This window comes from Coptis chinensis, chromosome 8 (assembly GCF_015680905.1).
Source record: "Coptis chinensis isolate HL-2020 chromosome 8, ASM1568090v1, whole genome shotgun sequence".
NCBI lineage: Eukaryota > Viridiplantae > Streptophyta > Magnoliopsida > Ranunculales > Ranunculaceae > Coptis > Coptis chinensis.
The window spans coordinates 13,376,906-13,398,636 of record NC_141463.1 but is presented as its reverse complement, the minus strand read 5'-3'; the positions used below and the strand labels follow the sequence as shown (position 1 = coordinate 13,398,636).

Here is a 21,731-nt window from a genome sequence, read left to right as displayed (position 1 = left end):
CAATCGCTCGAGTGAATTTTTGATTAGCCCATGGTTGAATTTCACATCTCAGAGTGAACAAAAAAATAGGAATGAAAACATAAAATAAGATATAAATACTTTTATGTCCCTTCTTTCTTCATCTTTTTATGATTTTCCTTCATGCTTAACGAAAAAAAACACAAAATAATAACATTCAAAAAGAATTAAACTAATTAATAACTAAATAAAATAATTAATAAAAGGTACTTGGATGTCTAACACAATCTTAGCATAAGTGGATATTATACCATACTAAATCAACAAACCCATCAAAACAATTAACATAAATTGTTCAAAACATTAATACTAATCATTTAATTAGAGATTTAGTCTTTTAAGGTATGTTTTAATTAGGAAAATATTGATTCACAAGCAAATTAAATGTTATTTTCATGTGTTTGATTATTTAAAAGTACATATGAAACTTTTCATCGGAATTTTTTTTGGTTTTCTTATATTTTTTTAAAAACATTTTCTTACTCTTAAATTTTCTCCCTGGGAAATGAATAGTATTTTTACTTGTTTATAACTTGTTTTCCAACAATAAAGCTAAAAAAATTAATGAATCAAATATTTTTCACAACAAATCTTGTTGGTGTCAAACACCGAGAATAAAATATTTTCAAATTTTTTCATGTGTGACCAAATGTAAAAATAATATAATTTCTTTGTACATTTTCACGATAAAAATCTTCCATGAGAAAACGAATATTCATTTTCATGAGAAACTTTTTCAAGCAACAAAACCTTAGAATGTTAGGAAAAATATTAAATTGTTGAAATTGAATGAGAAATGCACATTAAAAAAAATGAATGAATTGTAAATTACAAACATGTAAGGAAGAAGACAATCAATATTTTTCAATAAAGGAACCATATTCATTGAAGATATATAAAAAACAATTATTTATTCTAATTTTCACTATTATTTTCCCCCCTATATTACCGGAATTTTCATTTTTCCTTCATAACTTGTAGGTTTGATAATGTGTTAGAGGGTTATCGGGAGATGCGAAAGATTAATTTTGGGGCATTAGATAATTCGCATGGGTGATTAGTCCATCAGGCTAGTAGGCTAGTCTTTCCGTATAACCATTATCCCAAAAAGGTGACAATAGAATGCTTTAAAGTCAACGCGACACTTCCTCTAGTGTGTGACACTTTTTGTGTCGTTCCTATCATGCGACACATACTATTAGGGCTATAAATGGTATGGTTTGGGTCGGATTCTCGTTCAAAACTCTTTATCCATATTTGGATTTGGGTGGGTCGGCTTTCATATATCCACATCCATTAAAAAACACACAAAAATATACTATTTTAATGATTTTTATATATAAATGTAAGATATAAATTAATTTTTGGGATTCAAAATATGAATCTCATAAATGGTTTGGTTTCCAGATATTCGGCCCGGATTATAGTAATAAATATAGAAACCATATCCGGTAAAATAAATTTGGATATGTTCGGAATCGGGTTGAATTGAAACTCGTACCATTCCCAGCCGTACATGCTATGTCGTGCCACATCCACAAAGTTTGGTAGCATATTTGTAACTCATGCATCTATATAATAGATGTGACCAAATTGTTACCATGTGAGATGTTTTTAGTGGTTTCTCGATGAGACTAATTTGATGCAAACCTAGAGATGTTCATAGTCTTTCAATTATTTCTCTCGGGGCGCCTATGTATTCTAAGCTCTTGCATAGGCCCAAAGAGAAACTAAAATCATTGCCCCAATCTACTAAGAAAAGCAATTGAAAGCTTGAAATGCATTGCGAAAGCCCATTCCACTATAAAAAAAATTAAAAACAGGAAACAAAATGGGGTTGCATAGTCCCATTGAAATTAGGGTCTCAATTTTACGTATGGCTCTTCTTTAGCTCATCGGCCCTCATCATGGTGGTATAATATGCTTTGAGTAAAATGTAACTCAAAACCCCATTTGAGTGGCCCATGTGCATGCGAAATATGAGTCGTATTCATATAGCTAGTTAAGTGCCGCAGCCGGGTCTAAAAGGCCCGAAATATTAGTTATGAAGAATGGGTCCACTATGTATTCGGGGCCCGGGAACATATTATAGTTTTAGAGGTGAATAAAATTAGTGTAAACTGTGAATGGGGAGATGGAGAGCGCCTTTCTCTCTCCTTAAACAACAAATCAAACTCAGTATTTCCCATCCACATCAGTTTCATCCTTATTACTCAAATCATATCTAATACCCCTTTCTAATTCTTTACTCGTTCCTTCTTGGGCTCTCAGATTTCTTACTGCAAATCCAGCTCCAGCTCATTTTGATGACAGTGATGGGGCTCCTCATTTTGATCACAAGTATGTTTTGGGAAGTAGGGAAGATGTAGAACAAGGGCGAGAGGAAGATGAAGAGAGAGGGAAAATTCCAGTAAAAGCTTACTTTCTCTGTACCAGGTTGCCTGGTTTACTCACTGTAATTTAATTGTCGTTTTATATCTTTATTTTTTGAGAATGTTTTCTGAGACCCGTGGTTTTGCAGTATTGATTTGAAAAGCATGCAAGCCCACAATTTCAGCAATGTTGTTCCTGCTACTTCTCGCTCATCGAATTATATTGCTCTGAGATACTGTGATTTCCCTTCAGAACTTCATGTAAGTATATTTTTTTACTATTTATTTTTCTGTTTCCGTTGTCACAATCTTTTTTCTTGAAACTTATTTCTAAAAGAAAGAAAGAAAATACATCATTTTTCAGTGCTGTCCTAAAGTATGCGGCTTTGAGATATACGCCAGACACTCCCTAGGTGCTGGTTATTATCTCAGATTGCGGGAGAGGAGAAAACTAATTTGATTTGTCTTTTCTTTAATTGATTAGTGATTTACTAAATGTCTACACGGCCTAACCTTTTTGTTAGATTGAGTTTGTTGTGGTTTTAGTAACTTTTAACCTTCACTGGACATGAAGTTGGTATGATATCATTTCTGAGGGCAAGCTTGTTTTTCAAAAAATATTTATTGCTTAAACAAAATTGGTAGCTGATGAGAAGGTCTTAGTGTTATTATGTTTTAATTGATACGACTTGAGGATAGTCGTCTTAGAACCAGCTGATTGCACTCTGGACATATTGCTTTGTTCTTTAAGCGTCTAAATATTTTGTTATAAATGGCGGCCAAGATCATCTTTTTATTTCAGTGTGGTGCTAGTTTTGTTATTCAGCATGTCATGGAACTGCTGATGTTCTTTATAAATGTTGTAAATGGAAGAAAATAGTCTTTGATCCTCTGGATGAGTATATGGATCCAGAGTGAGGCTTGATGCCCTCATGGGCTAGGAAGCTTTTGTAGAGTGTAGCCTAATTGTTTAGTACATCCAATAGGGTGCTTAATCGAACTTCGGAAAAAGGAAGAAATTGAAGCTTGGTTGACTTATTGTTATGATACGCGATGATTTGAAACTCTGATTTTAGGGAAATGAAAATGGGGGTTGCTGGCGTTACGTGGTTGTGTTCCAATATGGGGCTGTTGTTTTGTTTAACATCGAGGAGGATGAAGTAAACAGTTACTTGGAAATTGTTAGAAGGCATGCTTCTGGATTGCTCTCAGAGATGAAAAAAGATGGTATATTTTTTCTCGGAAATCTTACATTCATCGTCATTTCGTTATTTGGATATAATATGTCTTACCATTTTGAATTGCATTGTTGGTGTTGGTGTGTATATGTGGGTAATAACAGAACACAATGCGTTGCAATTTGAAAGACCAAGCTCAGAAAATTCAGTCTGAACAAGAATTGTTTCATCAATCTTTCTTCTATACCCATTTGCTTCCTAGTGAACGGTTAATCTCGTTACCAAAATAATATGTCAAAACAGTTAATCCTCACATATATTGATGAGCTGAAAAATGTGAGGATTCTTTCTTTATTCAATGATAATCGATATTTGATAGATTGTTACGCTAAAAGGAATTGTTAGAATATTTAGATTCATTATTTGGGTGAGTATTAACTTAAATTCTCCATTATATTGGATTATTCATTGTTGCATTCTATGTAGACTAGGGACATAAGAAAAATTGGTTTTGAGAGTAATATCTTTTATTCTTTAGAGTAAACAGTTCTCTAAAGTAAACAATAAGGAGAAAGAAAAAGTAAAACATATTGACCTTCTCGTTATCCTTAATATACTCTTTACTGTTTTTACTCCCTCTCAGATCAAAACTAGAAGAAACAGATAACAAAAAAGGAAACAATTTTGGACTTACCACAAAATCAATGCAAATAAACACCACCCAAGAAATACCATCATCATCAGGAATGTATGCATGTAAATGGCATGAAAGTTTTCTTTGGAATGATAATAAATGAAGTTGATCTCTAAACTAAATCTACTTTGTTAGTGGCTGCATATAACAAAGCACTGACTTTCACAATGGTTTGATATGTACTCTCGAAAACATGTGTTGATAAGACATCTACTTACTTGTAAGTTGAAGCTATCTTCAGTCAGTTAGCAGTTAAAATCTCCTTTGGTAAAGCAACAACTTTGAAGTGAGTGCGGAATCTGTTTTATAGCTCTATGACATGGTCTGTAATAGCATGTGAACATTATAATTAAAACTGAGGAAAAAAACAAAGTGAATATATGAAGATTCTTTCTTATTTTTTCCCTTAATATAGTTTTGGTCTCTAATTTTTGATGCATAGAGTTTGGTTTATGAGTTAAAAGAAGAAAGAATGGCCCCAGTAAGAGGGAAAGCTCATTCTGCTTCTTGGACGAATCAGTTAATCGGCAATTGATCCACAAGTACTCATCGCACATTCAATAATTTCTCCAAAGATTGAGTTGACTGTCTAACTGATTGGTTAAGCTGATCGCTCAACTAAATCGCAAATAATTAGGCCGAGTTGGGTATTCGACTCAAACCGAATTGTTGATTGAATTGGTCTATAATCATTTTTTTTTGCTTGGTTATAAATTTAATTCATTATGGGGGACAAGCCCTCAATAGAGTGCCAACCGTATTGGGGGTCATCCCTATTGGGGGACAAGCCCTCAATAGGGATGACCCCCTCTTTATGGGGTCATCCCTATTGGGGGACAAGCCCTCAATAGGGATGACCCCCTCTTTTCAAAAATATTGGGGTTACCCCACCCCCCAGTTGCAAGATCCAATGGCTACGGGACGAGGGGGTGATAGTTTTGGAAATGGGGGGGTCATCCCTATCTAAACCATATAATTTATTGTCTATTGATAGGTAATATCTCCAAGATGCATTGTTTTTTTAATTAATATAATTACTTATAGTCTTAGTGTAATATTCTTAGAGAGTGGGAGTAATCTTATGCCAAAGATCTGGCAGACTAATTTGGTTTAATCCCCAAATGACTAGGCCTAGTGGCTAGTTGCTCCTGGACCGACTAGCAACCCACTTCCGACTTAACTGCCTAGCTCTTGCAGTTTCACGGTGATTTATATGAGATAATACTTGTTCAGGTTTGTAGAACAAGGAATCGACAATGGCCCCAGCAAGAGGGGATACTTTTGTGGTTAGTGAAGCCCCTTTGGATTCCAAAAGTAATGCAAGGAGCGTGGCTGACATGCTAAGAAAAGGTTAAAGGCATATATTCTTGTTCGAATAAAATGGCGAAAGCTTTTGTGGAACCCTAAAAAATTGGCAAGGTTATTGAGGGTGGCTATTAGCTTGTTGATTTGCAAGTTTATAGTATTTCCCTTGAACAATGGTATACCTGAATACTTGTTATTGCTTATGCTATATGGTCCAACTTTATATATCTGTTTATCTGTTAACAATCTCTGATCTGTTACAGGGTTATATTTCTCTCAGTTCCCATAATTTTTTTTATTCACTATTGAACAGATTATGCTGTAAAAGAAAAGCCACTATTGATGGAGGATATGCAAGGAGGACCAGACTACATTGTCCTTAAAAGTTTAGATATTGATGGGATACGCATTATCGGAAGCGTTCTTGGGCAAAGTATTGCTCTTGATTATTTTGTGTCCCAGGTACGTGCTGTTCCCAAATTTCATTAATAAGAACCATTGTCTACCTTGACTGAGAACGCATTGGTAGTTTCTCATCCCAGCCTTTATGTTCAGACTCTCACGGTTAACTATCACGTATTAGTAAGTTGCAAATGAATAATGTAACAAGATTCATCAATCTTGTATTATGCTTATGCCCGGCCATGAATATTTATAAAAAGAGGTATGGATATTCAAGCACTTGTGTGTGGCAATACTATGTCATCTGGAAGGGAAAATAATGATCAAGTTTTTAATTTACTCGAGCATACGGAGGATAACTCCAGTTGTTTTCAATGTCAAAATAACTGTATGGGATTGTTCAAGGGCATGTCCTTTTTTGAGGAACTATCATCTGTGTAACTTCGTTGTTAAGATGGGACTAATTCTGTAGCCGAGACCCTTATGTCTTGGTAAAAGGGTATTCACACTACTTTCTTTTCCGTATTAACAAAATATTGTTTTGTTGAAGAAAAACATTAATAAATATGGTTTGCACCCTGTCGACATACACATTCTGGAACAATGACACACATATATTGATTTTGGGTGCAATTTGAACACACTAGTTTGTATCTCCTGAGAGAGAAAAGTAATTGGTAAGTTGTGGGAAGAAGGTGTACTAATTTGTCGTAGGCTCATTAAAACTCGTTTTCTTTTTTAGGTTGATGGTATACTTGGAGAATTTACAGATATAAATCGCATCATGGAAAAGACGGGACACTTTACCATGGAGAGAAAGAAGCTATTTCAACTAGTAGGGAAGGCAAACTCAAGTCTAGCTGATGTAATTTTGAAAGTTGGTCTTTTTGATAGGTATGTCTTAACCATACCATAGTAGATATTCACTTGTTATATCTTATTTTTTTATAATAGACAGCTGGTTTCAGGAACATAGAAGTAAACATCACATCTCCCTCCAACCGGAGTTTCTCAAAGTGTTTACATGAGGTTCCTGGTGGAGATGTGTGTTGTTTTGTGATTTTATCCAAGCTATAAGGAGCATATTGCTTCTTACAAATTTGTGTTTTATTGAGTTATTATTAAAATTTTCGTTTTGGTACTTTACCATGTATGCTCTTGTGATTCCTTCGTTTATGCTTCCATTTGGGATATTGATTTGGTGCCCCTCATTTATCTTTTCTTCCATTTTCAGATCGGAAATTGCTTGGAGAGATGGAAAATATGCGCAAATATTAGAGTATCTCCGAGAGGAATATGAGGTCACGCAGCGTTTTGGAAACCTTGATTTCAAGTTGAAGTTTGTAGAGGTACCAAATTCAATTTCGTTATCTTTTCTTTACTTCTAAATGACCTGTTGGTACTGATTGTGTGCCCAAATTTAGAAATTGGCATGGGGAATACTGCAAATTCACTGGGAAAACACTCAAATACGTACGACATCCCTTGCTGGACCTTCCGACCAAAATTGAGCATTTCCATTAAAAACATCTGGTTATGTTAAATACAATAAACACAAAAAACATCAGAAACCAATCTCAGAGACAGCCGAAAACATCAGTGAAAGATCTCGAAACATATGAGTATGAGTATAACTTAATTTGCATTCACTATGGGTTTATTACAAAACTTTGTCGTAGATTTGTTGACTTTATTTGGTTGTAAAGTCAAATTGATTGTCTCTGGTATCTGTATTTGGTGTCCTTTGCAGCATAACATTCATTTCCTTCAAGAAGCCCTTCATAACAGAAAATCCGATTTCTTGGAATGGTGCATCATAGTCTTACTGGCAATCGACAATGGAATATCGATATATGAAATTATTATTGAATCAGCTGCTGTCACCCTCTGATTGGGTTGGAGGAGGATTTCAGCAACAAACAATTACATTGGCAAAGTCACTGTATTTTTTTATTTTTTATTTTTTTTTGGCTCCCATGATTTGATGTCTTTTGGATCCTTTTCCTGAAAGTTAATTGTATCAGAGCTAGAATTAGAAGGATACCTGAAATTTTGATAAATTTTGTTACCAAATACCAAATATATGAAAAGTTGCATTTGCTTTGATTTTTTCTCCTCCCTCTGATGTTGTACTTCGATGATGAGTAATGTCATACCCTCAGGTGTTATGCTTATACAAATTTGGTAGCATCTTGAACTAATATGCAAATTGAGTATTGATATTGTATCTTCGAGGGATTATGAAACATTGTTGTCATTATGGATGAGCATCCTTAGTTTTTGCAGTTTGTTATTCCAACTCAAGACGAAACCAAAATTCAGAATCATTTTGGATTGCGTATATCCCAATTAAGTTACTTAGTTCGCCTAACACTGGGAATCATTGATAATCACAACTGGAATCATTGAAAATTACGGTAGCATTTCTACTAAGCTCGAACCCTTGTTGTATCACATAGTTTCTCTTTGATTAGCCTAATGTGACCACACTCCTACAGGAAGTTTTTTTATCAGCGAGCTAGCTGATCTACACAGACACACAATTTCATTGTTTAATAACTATGTATAAAAAGTTACCACAATCACATCAGAATATGCATCTTTATTGATGATACAAATTCATTGTATAATTCGAAAAACAAATCATGCACTTTTGCTAACTACGAGTATTTTCTGCTTTTAGCACAATCCTGTGTTTTTCCTCAAAGTATATGGTCTCAGTGTCTCACTATCTCAGTACAATGATTTGAAGAGCCAGGTGGTAATGACGGCTAGGCCTAGTAGTAGCATTATGTTGTAGGTGCCAAAGTTTGATTGGGAACCATTCTTAGCAGGTGGTGAAGGTTGCTCAGAAGGTGGTGGTGGGTGATTTTCAGCGTGTACAGCAACTTTCATGCCATGATAGCAGTACCCTCCACCACTTAGAAAGTAATATGTTACTGGTTTTTTCAGCTCAAACACATCTCTTCCTGCCCCTCCCGTAACATTAAATACTGGGTCCTCTGAAATGCAGTTCTCATAAGCTGTCTTGTTCACCTGAAGAACATTATAAAACTTCCTGTCGTATCCAAAATCTGAAGTTCAAAAAGAATCAATGTGAGAAGCAATTAGATGAGATAATTAATATCAGTAGGATAAAGCTTTAATGCATTGAAGTGATCACTGTTTGGGAACAAGTTCAAAGTTTCAAACTTCAGTGTTTCTTATTGGATGATTTGGAATCAATTCAAAAGGTCCTTTCTAGTTGGTTATTTTGACAGCCATTAGGTGCACTGTGTTTGGGCCATAATCTTGCTAATGGGGCTTTATCCCAAAGTTGTGAAGTTGTGAAGAGTTCCACAAAAAGTAGTTTGATACCAAATTACGTTATAATGTTATATATATGCAAACACACCTTAGCTGTACAAATTCTCCCCATTTTAGTGGATCCCAAAAGAATGAGTTTTCAGAGCCATTATAAAATTAAAGTTAATTAATGATGACCACGATGATGATGATAATGACTTGGTTTATTTTCTAAATTCCCTAAGGTTTGTGTTTTCACTGAAAATTATCTCGCAACAAAAAGAATATCATCTAATCAATTTAATCATTACTAGGTTATTCTTCTAATTTATTTCACAATTTCGTAATTGGAAACCAATTAAAATTTCCCTGTAGAACCCAAGAATATCGAATATCTGTCACATAAAAAGAACAAAATTATTGGACAAATTTTATCTTGTAAAAACACGAAGCTATTACCCTTTAGATTTCTTGGTTTTGCAAACAAAAATTTTCGTGCAAAAAATATATGTTATGTACTTTTTCTTTCTTTTAAAAGCAAAATCTGGTTGAAACACGTAAATTTTCTAAAGTACAAAGGATCGCCGCCTAGGGTTGTCAATGGATTGGTTTCCCGAACCGATAAGAAATATTGCAAACCAAATATGAATCATAAATTATAAAATCAATTAAATCAATTAATTACAATTACACAGTTGATAAACATATACAAAATTAATTATAAATATTATTAAAATGTCATATTATCGATTTTATCGGTTCGGATTCATATCGGTTTGGTAGAGGACAAACTCAAAACCAAACTAATATCTTATCGGTTCGGTTTCAAATCGGTAGAAAATAAATCAAATTATCAAAACCCAAACCATTTTTTATCGGTTTGGTTCGAGTCGGTTATCTAGTTATCAAACCATTGACAGCCATTACGGCCACCCCACCTTTGGGGAAAAACAGAGTTACTTTCGTCTCTTTGCATTGACAGCCATTACGGCCACCCCACCTTTGGGGAAAAACAGAGTTACTTTCGTCTCTTTGAATTAGGGTTGTGACTTGGGATGATTGTACAAGTATTATTTTTGTTCGTCAATACTTTTTATCCAATAAAAACAAGACACACGTACAAGAGCAATAAGAGGAACTATATTTTTACGATTTATTTTAACTAGTAGAAGAAACTATGCAAAGAGGAAAAGAGAGATGGATATATGCTTACAAAGCCAATCGTTCACGTAGAAACGTTGCTTCATGGACCATTCAGTGTAGTTATAATCAGGTTTCCATCCTTGTTCTTTAACGCCTCCCAAGTTAATCCGCTTTCCTTGTGTCCTTGTTACAACCATTAATGCCAAAACCATCATCCATAATATCGGCACAATGATGCTTCTTCTTTCTCCTCCCATCAATATATACTTCAATGCAACACTCTCTTTGTTTCTTTCTTTCCTCTCTATGTCTCTTAGTATTCACTCTTGTGTATGGGTACCGGCCGATGCTTAATTTATATCATGAACTGTGTTAATTAACAACTAATAATATGGGGCCAGCTAATTAATTAATTTGGTGTCCATGTTGTAGTATTAGAAGTTTAGAACCATTTCTAAAAAAGTGGGATTCTATTTTTGGACATGCTAAAAGTGTCGAGCAAGACATCGTTAGTTCTCCATCAAAGAGGGTAAACCATTATCGAGATCAAAGTGATCTAAGTTGGTGTGCATCTCAATTTTTCTTTTTATAAGGTGAGCCAGAAGGACTCATTAGTATGCACTATGCAGACCATATTGGCATGGCCTCTAATATTTCAAGCTAATAGGTGTGCGTTAAAAAAATGGCAGCAGACCCAATTCACATGATCACACCCCATAATCGTTCCGTCTGCTGCAACCCAACTAGTTGAGCTCGTTAAATTTGAAAGGAAATGTGCTGCACGGTCCACTATTCGTGACTTGGGAGGAATATGTGGGCGACATCATGCATATTATATTCCAGATTTTGCAGCAAAATTAGAAATTCCGTGAGCACGTACTCCTTGAAAGAGACAGTCATAAACTCATAATAATGTTAATTTTTTGTAGGTGTGCTTTACTTCTGTTTATATCATAATATTCTCAAGGGACCAGTTTTGTGCAACTTGTTTGTTATGATTTTTTACCAGTTGTTTGGTGTGGTGTTTATTTTAGGGTTAATTTTTCTAAAATCCTCACATTTTTCTAAAACTCTCAATATTTATAAATATCATGATTTACCCATTTCTTTTCCGTTGGTATTCCATCTAATACCAAAATTATTCCTGAACCAAAAGTATAACGGGTATTTAACAACTCTTTTTCAAGTGTAAATAAGAAAAATACAAAATGTAATAACGACTCTTTTTTAGGGGTAATTTTAGAATACTAACGGAACTGGGTCAGACGGTGGTGTGCAAAATTAGAAGTCTTTTATCTTTGTTTTATTGTGATAACTGATAGCTAATCTACTTGGCAAATGCCTATGGGTTGGGAACAAACTTTTATCATATCAGTTTCTTCTTGTCTATCAAGTCTCCAGTAAGAAATTGGGGGTGGTACAGGATTTTGGTAAGATGAACCATAATGGCATCAGTTGGAACCTTCACCTTCGGCGGGCATGTAATGATTGGGAGACAGAGCAATATGTTAATATTTTTGCTCTATTGGAAAATAATCTTTACGGAACAAAGTGACTCTTGGAGCACGCGAGTTGGAGGTGGATCAAAGAAGTAACTTTTTATGTTAGTTCTTTCTATGAAGCCCTGCATGCCCATGATAGTTCGGATCGTACAAGCAATATGAGGTCTCTTATGAAACTTGTATGGAAAGTTCCTATTCCAATCCGCTCAAGGTTAGATTTTTTTTATTTGTCTGGCGTTACAAGGTCGCACGCTAACGGCCGACTCACTGATTTGCAGAGGTTTCAATGTTTCCCCCCATTTGTTCTATGTATGTATAGTAGTTTCAATGAATCCATCATGCATCTATTTTTAGCATGCATGTCATTTTGCTTTGGAGTGCTGGACTGTTCTTATGCAACCGATCGATTGGGGGTGCTTTCCCAAGAATTGTCCAGATTGATATTGTGGAGGAATGGCTAGTTGCATCGCCGAGACTGAGAAGTAGGAGGTTTGGAGCAAAGATTTGGAGATTGGTGCCCTATATGATTTGGGTTATATATGATTTGGGTTATATGGAAGGCTGGAAACAATCACATTTTCAGGAGGAGACCACCGTTGATGTAGGGTGTATTTGTATAAAAGTTAAGGCTTTTCTTGCACTTAGGTCTTTGTATTGGACTTCTGGCTTAATGGAAAGAACAAATTACAATTTCAATAAACATTGTTTTGTATTGGCATGATATCATCAAATTTTAGGTATCAGGAGCTAAGGGGATTAATAGTTTAGGAGAGTAGTTTAGGGTGTTCTTTTCTTGTACGTATATGGTCTTTTGTTTCTGCCAGTACTTGCAGGTCTTGTAAGTGAGGTCCTCTGATCTCTCACAGTTCGCCTTGTTCGGGCTGACACTTTTGTATCTTTTATACATTTAATAAAAGTATCTATCTAATAAAAAAGGCCGGTGTGGAGCCTGCATGGCCCCATCTGGCGGCTATAAATTCTCCTCACAAATTATGGTACGGCAGATCCAAAGACTTCTGAGGTATGTGCAATTTATTATTTGGGTAGCACAAAAATATTAGATCGTTGTTGATTTAGTCAATAATGATTGCCTTATGGGCTAAGCTTTTATCTTTTGGTGGGTTGGGGTTTTTTTGGGCTTAATTTGAAAGTTATCCATTGTTTGATGAACTTAAAAGCAATAATAGAGCATTTGATATTCTTAGCCATTTTGTCCATATTGTGAAAAAGTGACTTTATACGAAATTGGAAAACTTAATTAAAAGACTTAAAGAGCCATATATAAATGAGGCCAATGAGTGCATTTGTAGGGGATGGTTATATGAACTCCAGTTAAAATGACTCTAAAAAAACTCCACCACTAAATACAATGAATTAGAAGCTAATTTTTGGTAGAGATGTTCTCCACACGATAAAGATCATCTTCACAAAAAATCAATTCATTTGAAGATGAACAACCTCGTCAAAAATCATTTATAATTAATGTTATAAAATTATCCAACGACTCATATTCTTTTAATTTCGGTACAATTTTTGACAATATTAAACGTATTCAATTGAGCTGTTTTTTTGTGGGAGTGCTCTCCATCATGTGATGTATATCTCCACATAAAATTAGCTCAATTCATTTGGCAAGTCAACTATTAAGAGTGGAGTAACTTTGGAGTCACTCTAAGGTGGAGTTCATATAACTATTTCCGTATTTGTATGTTGCCATAGTGCCATGCCTGCATAATTCTACGTTGTTCTATGGTCGAATTCAATCAAATCTTAGATCGGAGGAAACCTCGGCCAAAGGCCAGCACGCTGATAGAATTCAGCTTTTCATTTGAAAACCTTTCTTTTTTATTTATTGGATCATACATATATGATCTTGTATGCACAATTATTGCACATGACATATAAATTTTTAAATGATTGACGAAAAAGGAACACTGAATTTCTGTGAATAATGTAACAAAACAAATAAAATCCTTGTGGTAAATGCAAATACCCCAATCCCCTTGATAAACTCAAATGGGCTTGAACAAAGTATTTATCAACTTAGTTGAACAAATATGGATATCCAAGGAGTCTGTAATGAACGAGTTATAAAATTACAAAGCAATAAAAGATTATCTTTAGCTAAAAAACAAAAAACAAAACGGAGAAACGCAGGTGAACAAAGAATAAATTTGGCAATATGAGTAGTGCCCATGCATCAGAAAATGAAAGAGAATCGATCAATGTTTGACATGCCAAAGCAACCATGTTAGGAACTTAGGATCAAGAAAAAGGAATAATACTTTTCTTTGTCCACCAGATATTTGATACAAAAGTTGTCTTTGCATGCAAAGCATATCAGTTTGCTTTGCCACCACCCTCATTTCACTACTACCTATCGGCTAACGCCAACAGACCTTCAACTCTTGCCTTGGCTTCCCTTACCTTCGTATAAAAGTAGTGTCCCTATTCTTCTGATTCCAATACTCAACTTAGAAAATCGATTTGAAGCATTCCAAAGAATGGAAAATTTGGTTAAGCAGATAAGGTGATCATAGACATCATCATGCATATGCTATAATTATTTTCTAGCGCATCTTCTTACTTGCAGTAAGAGTTGAATAATCAGTTTAGCATTCGCAAAAATGTCACTCGTAGTGATCTCTGTTGACATTTATGCTTAACTTTACACATCCCAAACATAGTCTAATACTCTAATCACCATTTGCTGGCTTTCTTTTTAGTCCTGCCATACGTCTGTGGTTCTAATCTCCATTCCTTTTGTTTATGTTCCTTCTGATATCACTGATCATTTTGTTAGGGTGAGATTTTCTGGTTTAGGACAGGATAGTGACGAAGGGCGAAGTTACGTTAGAGAAAGAAAGTTACCCCTCCAAAAGACGCAATCCTTCAAAGGAGGTAGCAAGTGATGAATAAAATCTCACATTCATTATAAGCAGTTGTGTATGGGCAGAGAAAATATGATTAAAGAAATAAAGCTAAGAATTGCAATGTATCAACTATTCCCTAAACACATTTATTTACTTTCATCATAGGGAAGAAGGTACAAAGCTGGTTCCGAAGGCAATTCTCAGGTGAAATGAGTCGGGATAACGATGGTAACTACGACTTTGCAACTGCAATCGCAGTAGCAGCATTCGCCATCACCGCTCTTGAAGAAGGATCACAGGCTCCAAGAAAGCTGAGTGAAGGACCTGAAACCTCATTGACCAGAACCATGAGCAGAAAGGAGGATAGCACTGCCGGTAGAATTTCCAGGCGTTTTTCTGGTAAGGAAGAAAAAGGCGATTTTCACTTTTGCAATGACTCGTCCAGTAGGCCTAGTTTCTAGGGAAAATAATTGGAAATTTGGAATGGTCTGTAACAGGTGAAGCTTCTATGAAGAAACCTGAGGTGGCAGAGCAGATAACACCAGAGGGTTGGACTGACAATCAAAAGATGCCACAGAAGGGTGTGCGTACCGTTCCAAGCATCAAAAAGTCTCCAACTTTTGCTGACAAACACCTGAATGGCGTTCCAAGCATCAAAAAGTCTCCAACTTTTGCTGACAAACACCTGAATGGCACTGGTAGTACAAAGTTTGGTACCACGGCAGATGCTAGACCAACTGTATATGATACATTTCCAACTGCTGGAGGTCGAACAGAGGAGAAAACAACGGCATCAGTCGTTGGGGAAACAAAGGCAGACGCTTGGGAGAAAGATCAGATGACAAGAATAAATAAACGGTAAATTCACTCTTTGAGCGGCATAGCATGATAATCTAAATGGTAACCAACTGAACTGTCCCTGTAGGCTGGCATATCCAAGGGATGAATATCAATTTTTTTTTAATCAGAAAGAGCAAAAGGAAAACATTATAAAGCACAAGAAACTGACTACATGACACATATACTTCAAGACTGCAATACTTAGCTTGAGCATTTACAGTATAAGAAAATATGATAAGATTTGTTTCATCTAACACACGGAATCTGCAGGCATGAGAGGATGACTTCCACCATTCTTTCCTGGGAAAAGGAGAAGAAGGCAAAAGCTAAACGTCGAACGGATAGAATAGAGGTGCCAATTCCCTTTCTCTGTAATTGAACACTTTTTGTAAGCCGGGATTACAGATTCCTAACCGCTTCATTTACTTATGTGCAGAGTGAAATAGAGAGGAGAAGGGCAAGGGCTGTTCAACGATTCCGCAATGACATAACAAGAATTGATCAAATTGCCGGAGGGGCAAGAGCTGTCGCAGAGGAGAGAAGAAGAGATGAAGAGATGAAGACAAAAGAAAAAGCCAACAAGATCAGGTCAACAGGAAAGTTTCCAGTCTCATGTTTCTGCTTCTGATATCGAATCAAAGTTCCTACAAGACAATGCTACCTAGTTTCAGCGATAATTTGTAATCTGCAAGGTCTTAGAAACGTAAAAATGTAACATTATAAAGCAGCATGTAATGATAGCAGTGTGAATGTATCATGGAAGTCAAGGAAACATTTCATTACACAGCACTGCGTTTTTTCTAGTCACTTACAGGCAATGTGAAGACTAATGCAGTGAGTGGCTAATCAGAAATTTGTTATCAACTTCAGATACTAACAAGTGTACTCGCTAGACCCAATTATACAGGAATAATAAACAACCCAAGACAGAGTATTAAACTACTGCACATTGAACTGATTTTAGATACATATGTGAGTAATACAGCGTTCACAATAACAGCACTAACAAACAATTGATAAATGGGCGGCTTTAGCTCCTGACCTTGGAATGGAAAAATAGGTGTGTTACAGAAAGATAGGGAGCAGCTTTTGTAATCTTGGCACAAGTGGAGAGATTTATGTTGAGAAACCATGGCAGAAGCTGTTTGGTCAAAGATAAGCCACAAGATGACTGCTATCACTGCGTTAGCACAGCTAAATCAGATTCAACAGATGAATGAATTCATGTTGCTTAATTATCTGTCACTAAAGAAAGAGAAAAAAAATGTATCAAACGAGCTGATTACAGTTTAAACATAAATAAGATAATATCAAGCTAGAATAGAATACTCTTTCATTTTGCTTGGTAAAGTAAAATATAATTAATAAAGGAAAAGTAATGGAAGCAAAGTAGACAAGGCCATGAATGGAACATTAGTCGTGTGAAATAGATATTGATCATGTAGCTTAGGTCATTAGATAAGTTATAGTTTTGTCGAGATCTAATGGAGTCTCCCTAATCAAAAAGTGAAAGAAACTACCTCAAGTGCAAAATTCTGTAGCTTTAGTGAAACACTAAAGATAATATATTGGGATCTTGGGCATAGGGGACTATAAAAGGGTTTGTAACCGGGTATAGGGGATCCTCTTGGGCATTGAGTAGCTCCTTGCTACTTAGCCTATTACTTGTAACACTATATTTTTATGTTATTATCAATGAATTGATTTTTACCGATAAAATATATATATATAGCCCGGCTCCTAAAAGGACCTTAAATAAGTACCAAATCTAAAACACCTACAACTTCACCTACAAAATGATTTAAACCCTAATCTTTTGTGCATATGATCTGCTAACCATAAAGAACATCTCTACAAAAATTCAACTCATTTGATATCCTCTAACTTAGATAAAATTGTTTTCCACTTTTGAATATATATATAAAGGTCCATAAATGTCTAGTTTTTGCATTCATCTTTTGCCAGTGTTAAAAATTGTCAAACGAGTTGAATTTTTGTAAAGATGTTATTTATAGTTAGCAGATCATATGTACAAAAGATTAGGGTTTAAATAATTTTGTAGGTGAAGTTGTAGATGTTTTAGATTTAGTACTTATTTAAGGTCCTTTTAGGAGCCGGGCTGTATATATATATATATATATCTTGGGTTCCTGGACTTTTCAACCGCAAACAGACAGAGTAATAGAGTTAAAAAAGCCGGAGAAATACGTTACAAATGCACAAAAAGATGAATTGACCCTTAAGTAACAAGAGCAACATTCTATTAACGATATTAAAAGTAAAAGTAGCAGCCTACATAGCAGCAGTAGTAACAATAGGCTATGGCAGAATGCTACATGCATAAGGAAAAAGCATTCAAATCAAATTTGCTCTCTTACTACATTCAGTATGCATAGAAAGGAGTTCAACTGGTTATTGTTCATTTATTCACCATGTGATGGGTCCCAACTAAGATATCATAGATTCAAAAAACATTCCAGTCTGATGATACTAACGATTGGTTCTGCATCAGTAATGGGTCAATTGTTCATGGCAGTCCATACACAGATACTCCAGATCATCTGACGAGAGTAACCATCAATTGTTCATGCCTTAAGTCTCTTTGTTAATTGAAGAGGCTCACACCTCAATACCTATGCCTCGAGGCCTATTGAGGCTTCAGCCTTGATGAAGCCCTTTTTAATCTTTTTTTTAAAAAAAAAAAAAAAAAAATTAAGTACGAAAAATTACAGACAAGTCCCACACAATTAAATAGGTCATGTTGCGTTAAAACCTTAATTGCAACTCCTTGGATGTAAGAACAATGAAGATGTTGAGGATGGAGAATCGATTGGGAGATCGAATTTTCTCCAATTTTTTTGCTTTACACTTCTCATAAACTCGCAGACTGTCTTTCTACTTTTTGTTTCCTTAGATTGTTGTTGTTGCTTTTTTTTTTTTTTTTTGTTTTTTTTAAAAAAAAAATATTATGGATCTATGCTTTGTTTTATACTTGTCTTATTGTTATCAACTCTTGTTTAGATGTTAAAATGGGGAACTTTTGTTGTCTACTTCAATATAGCACTTATAATTCCCTAATAATTAGCATCTTGATGTTGACATATTACCTGTTGAGTATCTAAGGTCTCAGCCATTTTTCTTGTCCTTTGTAATGCTATATCTCTTGCTTTATTCAAGCTTTATCCTATGCAGCTCATCAATGTCACTAACAGGTAAAATTTATAGCCTCAATTTAATCTTGCTTAAGTAAATCTGTTGACATGACACTAAGTTTTGTATTTTTCTTGACATATTTAGTATTTGTTTAGAATTTTCAAGAACTTTTACAAAAAAGAATTTGAGGCTTATGCCTCGTATGCCACTGATGACAGCCTCAGGCCTAAAGGAGGCCTCCCGCCTGGAGGCTTAAAGGCGTTTTAACATGGGTTGCCATTTAACACAATCATATAATTGGTTGAATATATTGAATGAAATATTATTAACCCTGCAAGTGAAGTGATCCAATATTCTCCAAATGTATCCTGTTTCTTCCATCTCAGTATGAACATAATTTCCAAACACAGTATCAACTTTCATCAATTATTTAAAATCTTTCTAAACCAGAATATTTTCCTCTTTCTAAACCAAAATTTTCATAATAAATAAATAAATAAATAAATAAAACTGTTGCCTAGTGAGTGTACCTTTGTCTAGCTCTAAAAATCACTCCACCTCAGATGCCTCCTCCGAATCAGATAGGGGTAAGAGCGTGCAGACCCCAAGCATATGCCCATTGAGGCACACATAATACTCAATACAATCGTCGTAAGAACCCAACCTGCAGCCTGCACTCCGTGGTATCATTTTGGCTTGTAGCATGTTCCACAATTTTGCCTTGCAATATGGGCACACCTCAGTTGGATGAAGCTTGGCTTCCCTCTCAATAAGCATCTTTCGAACTTTAGAAAGTGGAAACGACTTGAAAACTCCCCGAAAGAATCCAACATCACCTTCCTCCCCTTGGTCAAGATGCTCACAGGGATCTGAAACATACAACACATCTGTTCTGCACTGGGGTAAAAGAAAACTTTTCCCAGATGTCCTAGAAAAACGTGTTCTATAAACAAAGTGGCCAGGGATTTGAATGCTACCAAACAGGCCACCCTTGGTGCAACCTGAACAGTAAATGAGAAGCTTCCCGAGTGCTTTCCAGTTCCCATCCACATTGTGACTTCCACTAGATTGCAGATCAAGCATCATTTTAGGGGCTCGTGCCCGGCAGAACTCTTTCCACAGAACTCGTTTGGCAATGTCATCAAACCACTTGCAGACACAGGATAAAGTAGCAATCAACCTAGGGTTCCAGTTCAGTTTTTCAAATATATGGAATATTGCTTCTTCATCCAAATGACCTTTCATGCATAAACAACTCGATGAGTGTATACAACGGAACTGCTTCGCAACTATCATCATCCAGCTTGCAACTCCCCAAACTGAGTGTAAAACTTAGACCTCGCAACTAATTTTCATTTTGAAAATACTCGTAAGAAGTTATGATGGAAGATTCAATTAACTGAAACAAAGCACGATCGGAGATCATTAAGCAGATACCTGAAACAAGGCAATTATAAATAACTTAAAATTCAGAAGTTCAAAAAATTAAGGAATAAAAGTATATCAGCATACGGTCTATTAAGAAGCAAACCAATATAACATATATCACTATTCTAATTAAATGAGGAGAAAGAGTACGTGAATTATACTGGGGTCAGTGTGGTCTGGAAGCCCATGACAAGGCTAAGGGTTATGGGCTACCAGCTTCACTTTTGACAGATCTTTCATATCTGTGCAAAAAAAATTTGGTTTAGTGAGCAATTGGATTGAGAAATTTATGTTAAAACTTTAGGAGACCTGAAACTCAAAGAGACGTTGAGTAATGTAAGGGTTTTTTTTACTCAATAAAACGGAATTGGCCTGTCAAAAACGCATTGACGGATTTGATGGGCATCTAGTTGGGACTCGAAATGACCACCCTGCTCCAGTTAAACTTAATCAGTAAACTAGTTAATAGTTAGCCGTGCAACATTTTTTTTCCGGATATATTGAAGGTGACACCTAAAATTTGAGCATTTCTTTCATGATGTCACGACATTGCCCTTAGAAGTAAATGAGCTAAAATAATGATGACAAAGAGAGACAGTATTTCAAATCTTAAAACAAGATTCAAATCAGCAAGACACCAAGCCTATATCAAATTTTATATCCTCGTGAGTTCTACCGGCATTAAACTCCTATAAAAAATGATGCCTACAGTACGGTATCAGCCTAGAGTCGCACCATTATTTAGAACGAACACAACAAAGGAATAATCCATGTAAACCCAAAATCTTACCCTCCACCTTCTCCACAAATTTTATAGAGAGTACACTTTCTAACTCCTTTTAAACCCCCCATTATAATGCACTGGAAAATTCAACTAAACAGAGACACACTATTAATTAATTTCACAAAAAGGACAAGAACGAAAATAATAATACACAAGCAAGCAGAGCTTCTTCTGATCATTTTACAAGTTCCAATTTATCAAATTTTCTATCAACCACATAATTGAACTCAAAACTCAATCAAACAATCAATAACAACAAATAGATTCACAGAAACAAAGAAACAAACAAATAAAAATTTCCTCACCTCATCTAAAACATTCCCCATGAATTCCAACAAATGCAGTCCTTCTGCATGCAAAATTAGAAACAAAGATTATATTTTTACATCAAAACGAAATCAACAAACATTAGAGAGTTAAAGAAATTTACCTCGACTAAGAAGTGTTGGGGGTGTACTCTTCTTAGTATTGACAAGTTCAATGGATTGAAGAGAGAGATTTTTTTGTCGTTATTAGGACGGCTAAATAAATAAATATTTTGATTTCGCATCCCCCACTTGCATGTGTGTGTCTTTCACATTTCAGGTAGAGACCCCCCATGAGATTGAGACATGTAACCAAAGCCCCTCAAAATATCTTCTACTGTTTAGCCTTCCTAAACAATTTCCTTTTTTCGTTATTAATTTAAATATTTAATTTAATGTATGACTCCTTTGATAGTTGATATCAAAGTTCTCCAAATGAAGCCACTTTT

At 35.3% G+C, this 21,731-nt stretch overlaps 4 protein-coding genes across 17 annotated transcripts; 2 read left to right on the top strand and 2 right to left on the bottom strand.

The window, feature by feature from the left end:
• The first annotated feature begins 2,095 nt into the window (after nt 1-2,095).
• Nucleotides 2,096-8,075, top strand: RRG (sporulation protein (DUF155)). 2 transcript variants are annotated; one of them, XM_086580603.1, is made up of 7 exons: nt 2,096-2,454; nt 2,540-2,651; nt 3,467-3,617; nt 5,881-6,029; nt 6,712-6,863; nt 7,204-7,318; nt 7,720-8,075. In XM_086580603.1, exons 2-7 carry the CDS (start codon nt 2,556-2,558, stop codon nt 7,858-7,860), a joined length of 804 nt encoding a protein of 267 aa, XP_086436729.1. In that variant the 5' UTR covers nt 2,096-2,454; nt 2,540-2,555; the 3' UTR covers nt 7,861-8,075. The 2 variants fall into 2 exon arrangements, with proteins under 2 accessions (XP_086436729.1, XP_086436730.1); XM_086580604.1 differs by having other exon boundaries at nt 2,335-2,454; nt 2,524-2,651.
• Nucleotides 8,076-8,554: 479 nt separating this feature from the next.
• LOC147480046 (early nodulin-like protein 20) lies at nt 8,555-10,818 on the bottom strand. The gene is made up of 2 exons (XM_086580003.1): nt 10,468-10,818; nt 8,555-9,043 (listed from the first exon to the last, which is right to left on the bottom strand). The coding sequence occupies exons 1-2, from the start codon at nt 10,652-10,654 to the stop codon at nt 8,703-8,705; spliced, it is 528 nt and encodes a 175-aa protein (XP_086436129.1). The 5' UTR covers nt 10,655-10,818; the 3' UTR covers nt 8,555-8,702.
• A 3,442-nt stretch (nt 10,819-14,260) lies between these two features.
• On the top strand, nt 14,261-16,401 carry LOC147480045 (uncharacterized). Its single transcript, XM_086576737.1, has 6 exons — nt 14,261-14,429; nt 14,703-14,800; nt 14,938-15,171; nt 15,270-15,630; nt 15,883-15,964; nt 16,049-16,401. The coding sequence occupies exons 1-6, from the start codon at nt 14,404-14,406 to the stop codon at nt 16,238-16,240; spliced, it is 993 nt and encodes a 330-aa protein (XP_086432863.1). The 5' UTR covers nt 14,261-14,403; the 3' UTR covers nt 16,241-16,401.
• On the bottom strand, nt 14,809-21,682 carry LOC147480044 (EID1-like F-box protein 2). 13 transcript variants are annotated; one of them, XR_015204181.1, is made up of 6 exons: nt 21,408-21,549; nt 21,283-21,326; nt 20,355-20,435; nt 19,296-20,202; nt 16,655-16,857; nt 15,716-16,256 (listed from the first exon to the last, which is right to left on the bottom strand). XR_015204181.1 is itself a non-coding variant. In XM_086576738.1 (2 exons), the coding sequence occupies exon 1, from the start codon at nt 20,062-20,064 to the stop codon at nt 19,315-19,317; it is 750 nt and encodes a 249-aa protein (XP_086432864.1). In that variant the 5' UTR covers nt 20,065-20,201; the 3' UTR covers nt 16,372-16,857; nt 19,296-19,314. The 13 variants fall into 13 exon arrangements, 2 of the variants coding, with proteins under 2 accessions (XP_086432864.1, XP_086432866.1); XR_015204176.1 differs by lacking the exon at nt 15,716-16,256 and adding an exon at nt 20,566-20,624 and having other exon boundaries at nt 16,372-16,857; nt 20,344-20,435; XR_015204177.1 differs by lacking the exon at nt 15,716-16,256 and adding an exon at nt 20,566-20,624 and having other exon boundaries at nt 16,372-16,857.
• Nucleotides 21,683-21,731: the final 49 nt, after the last annotated feature.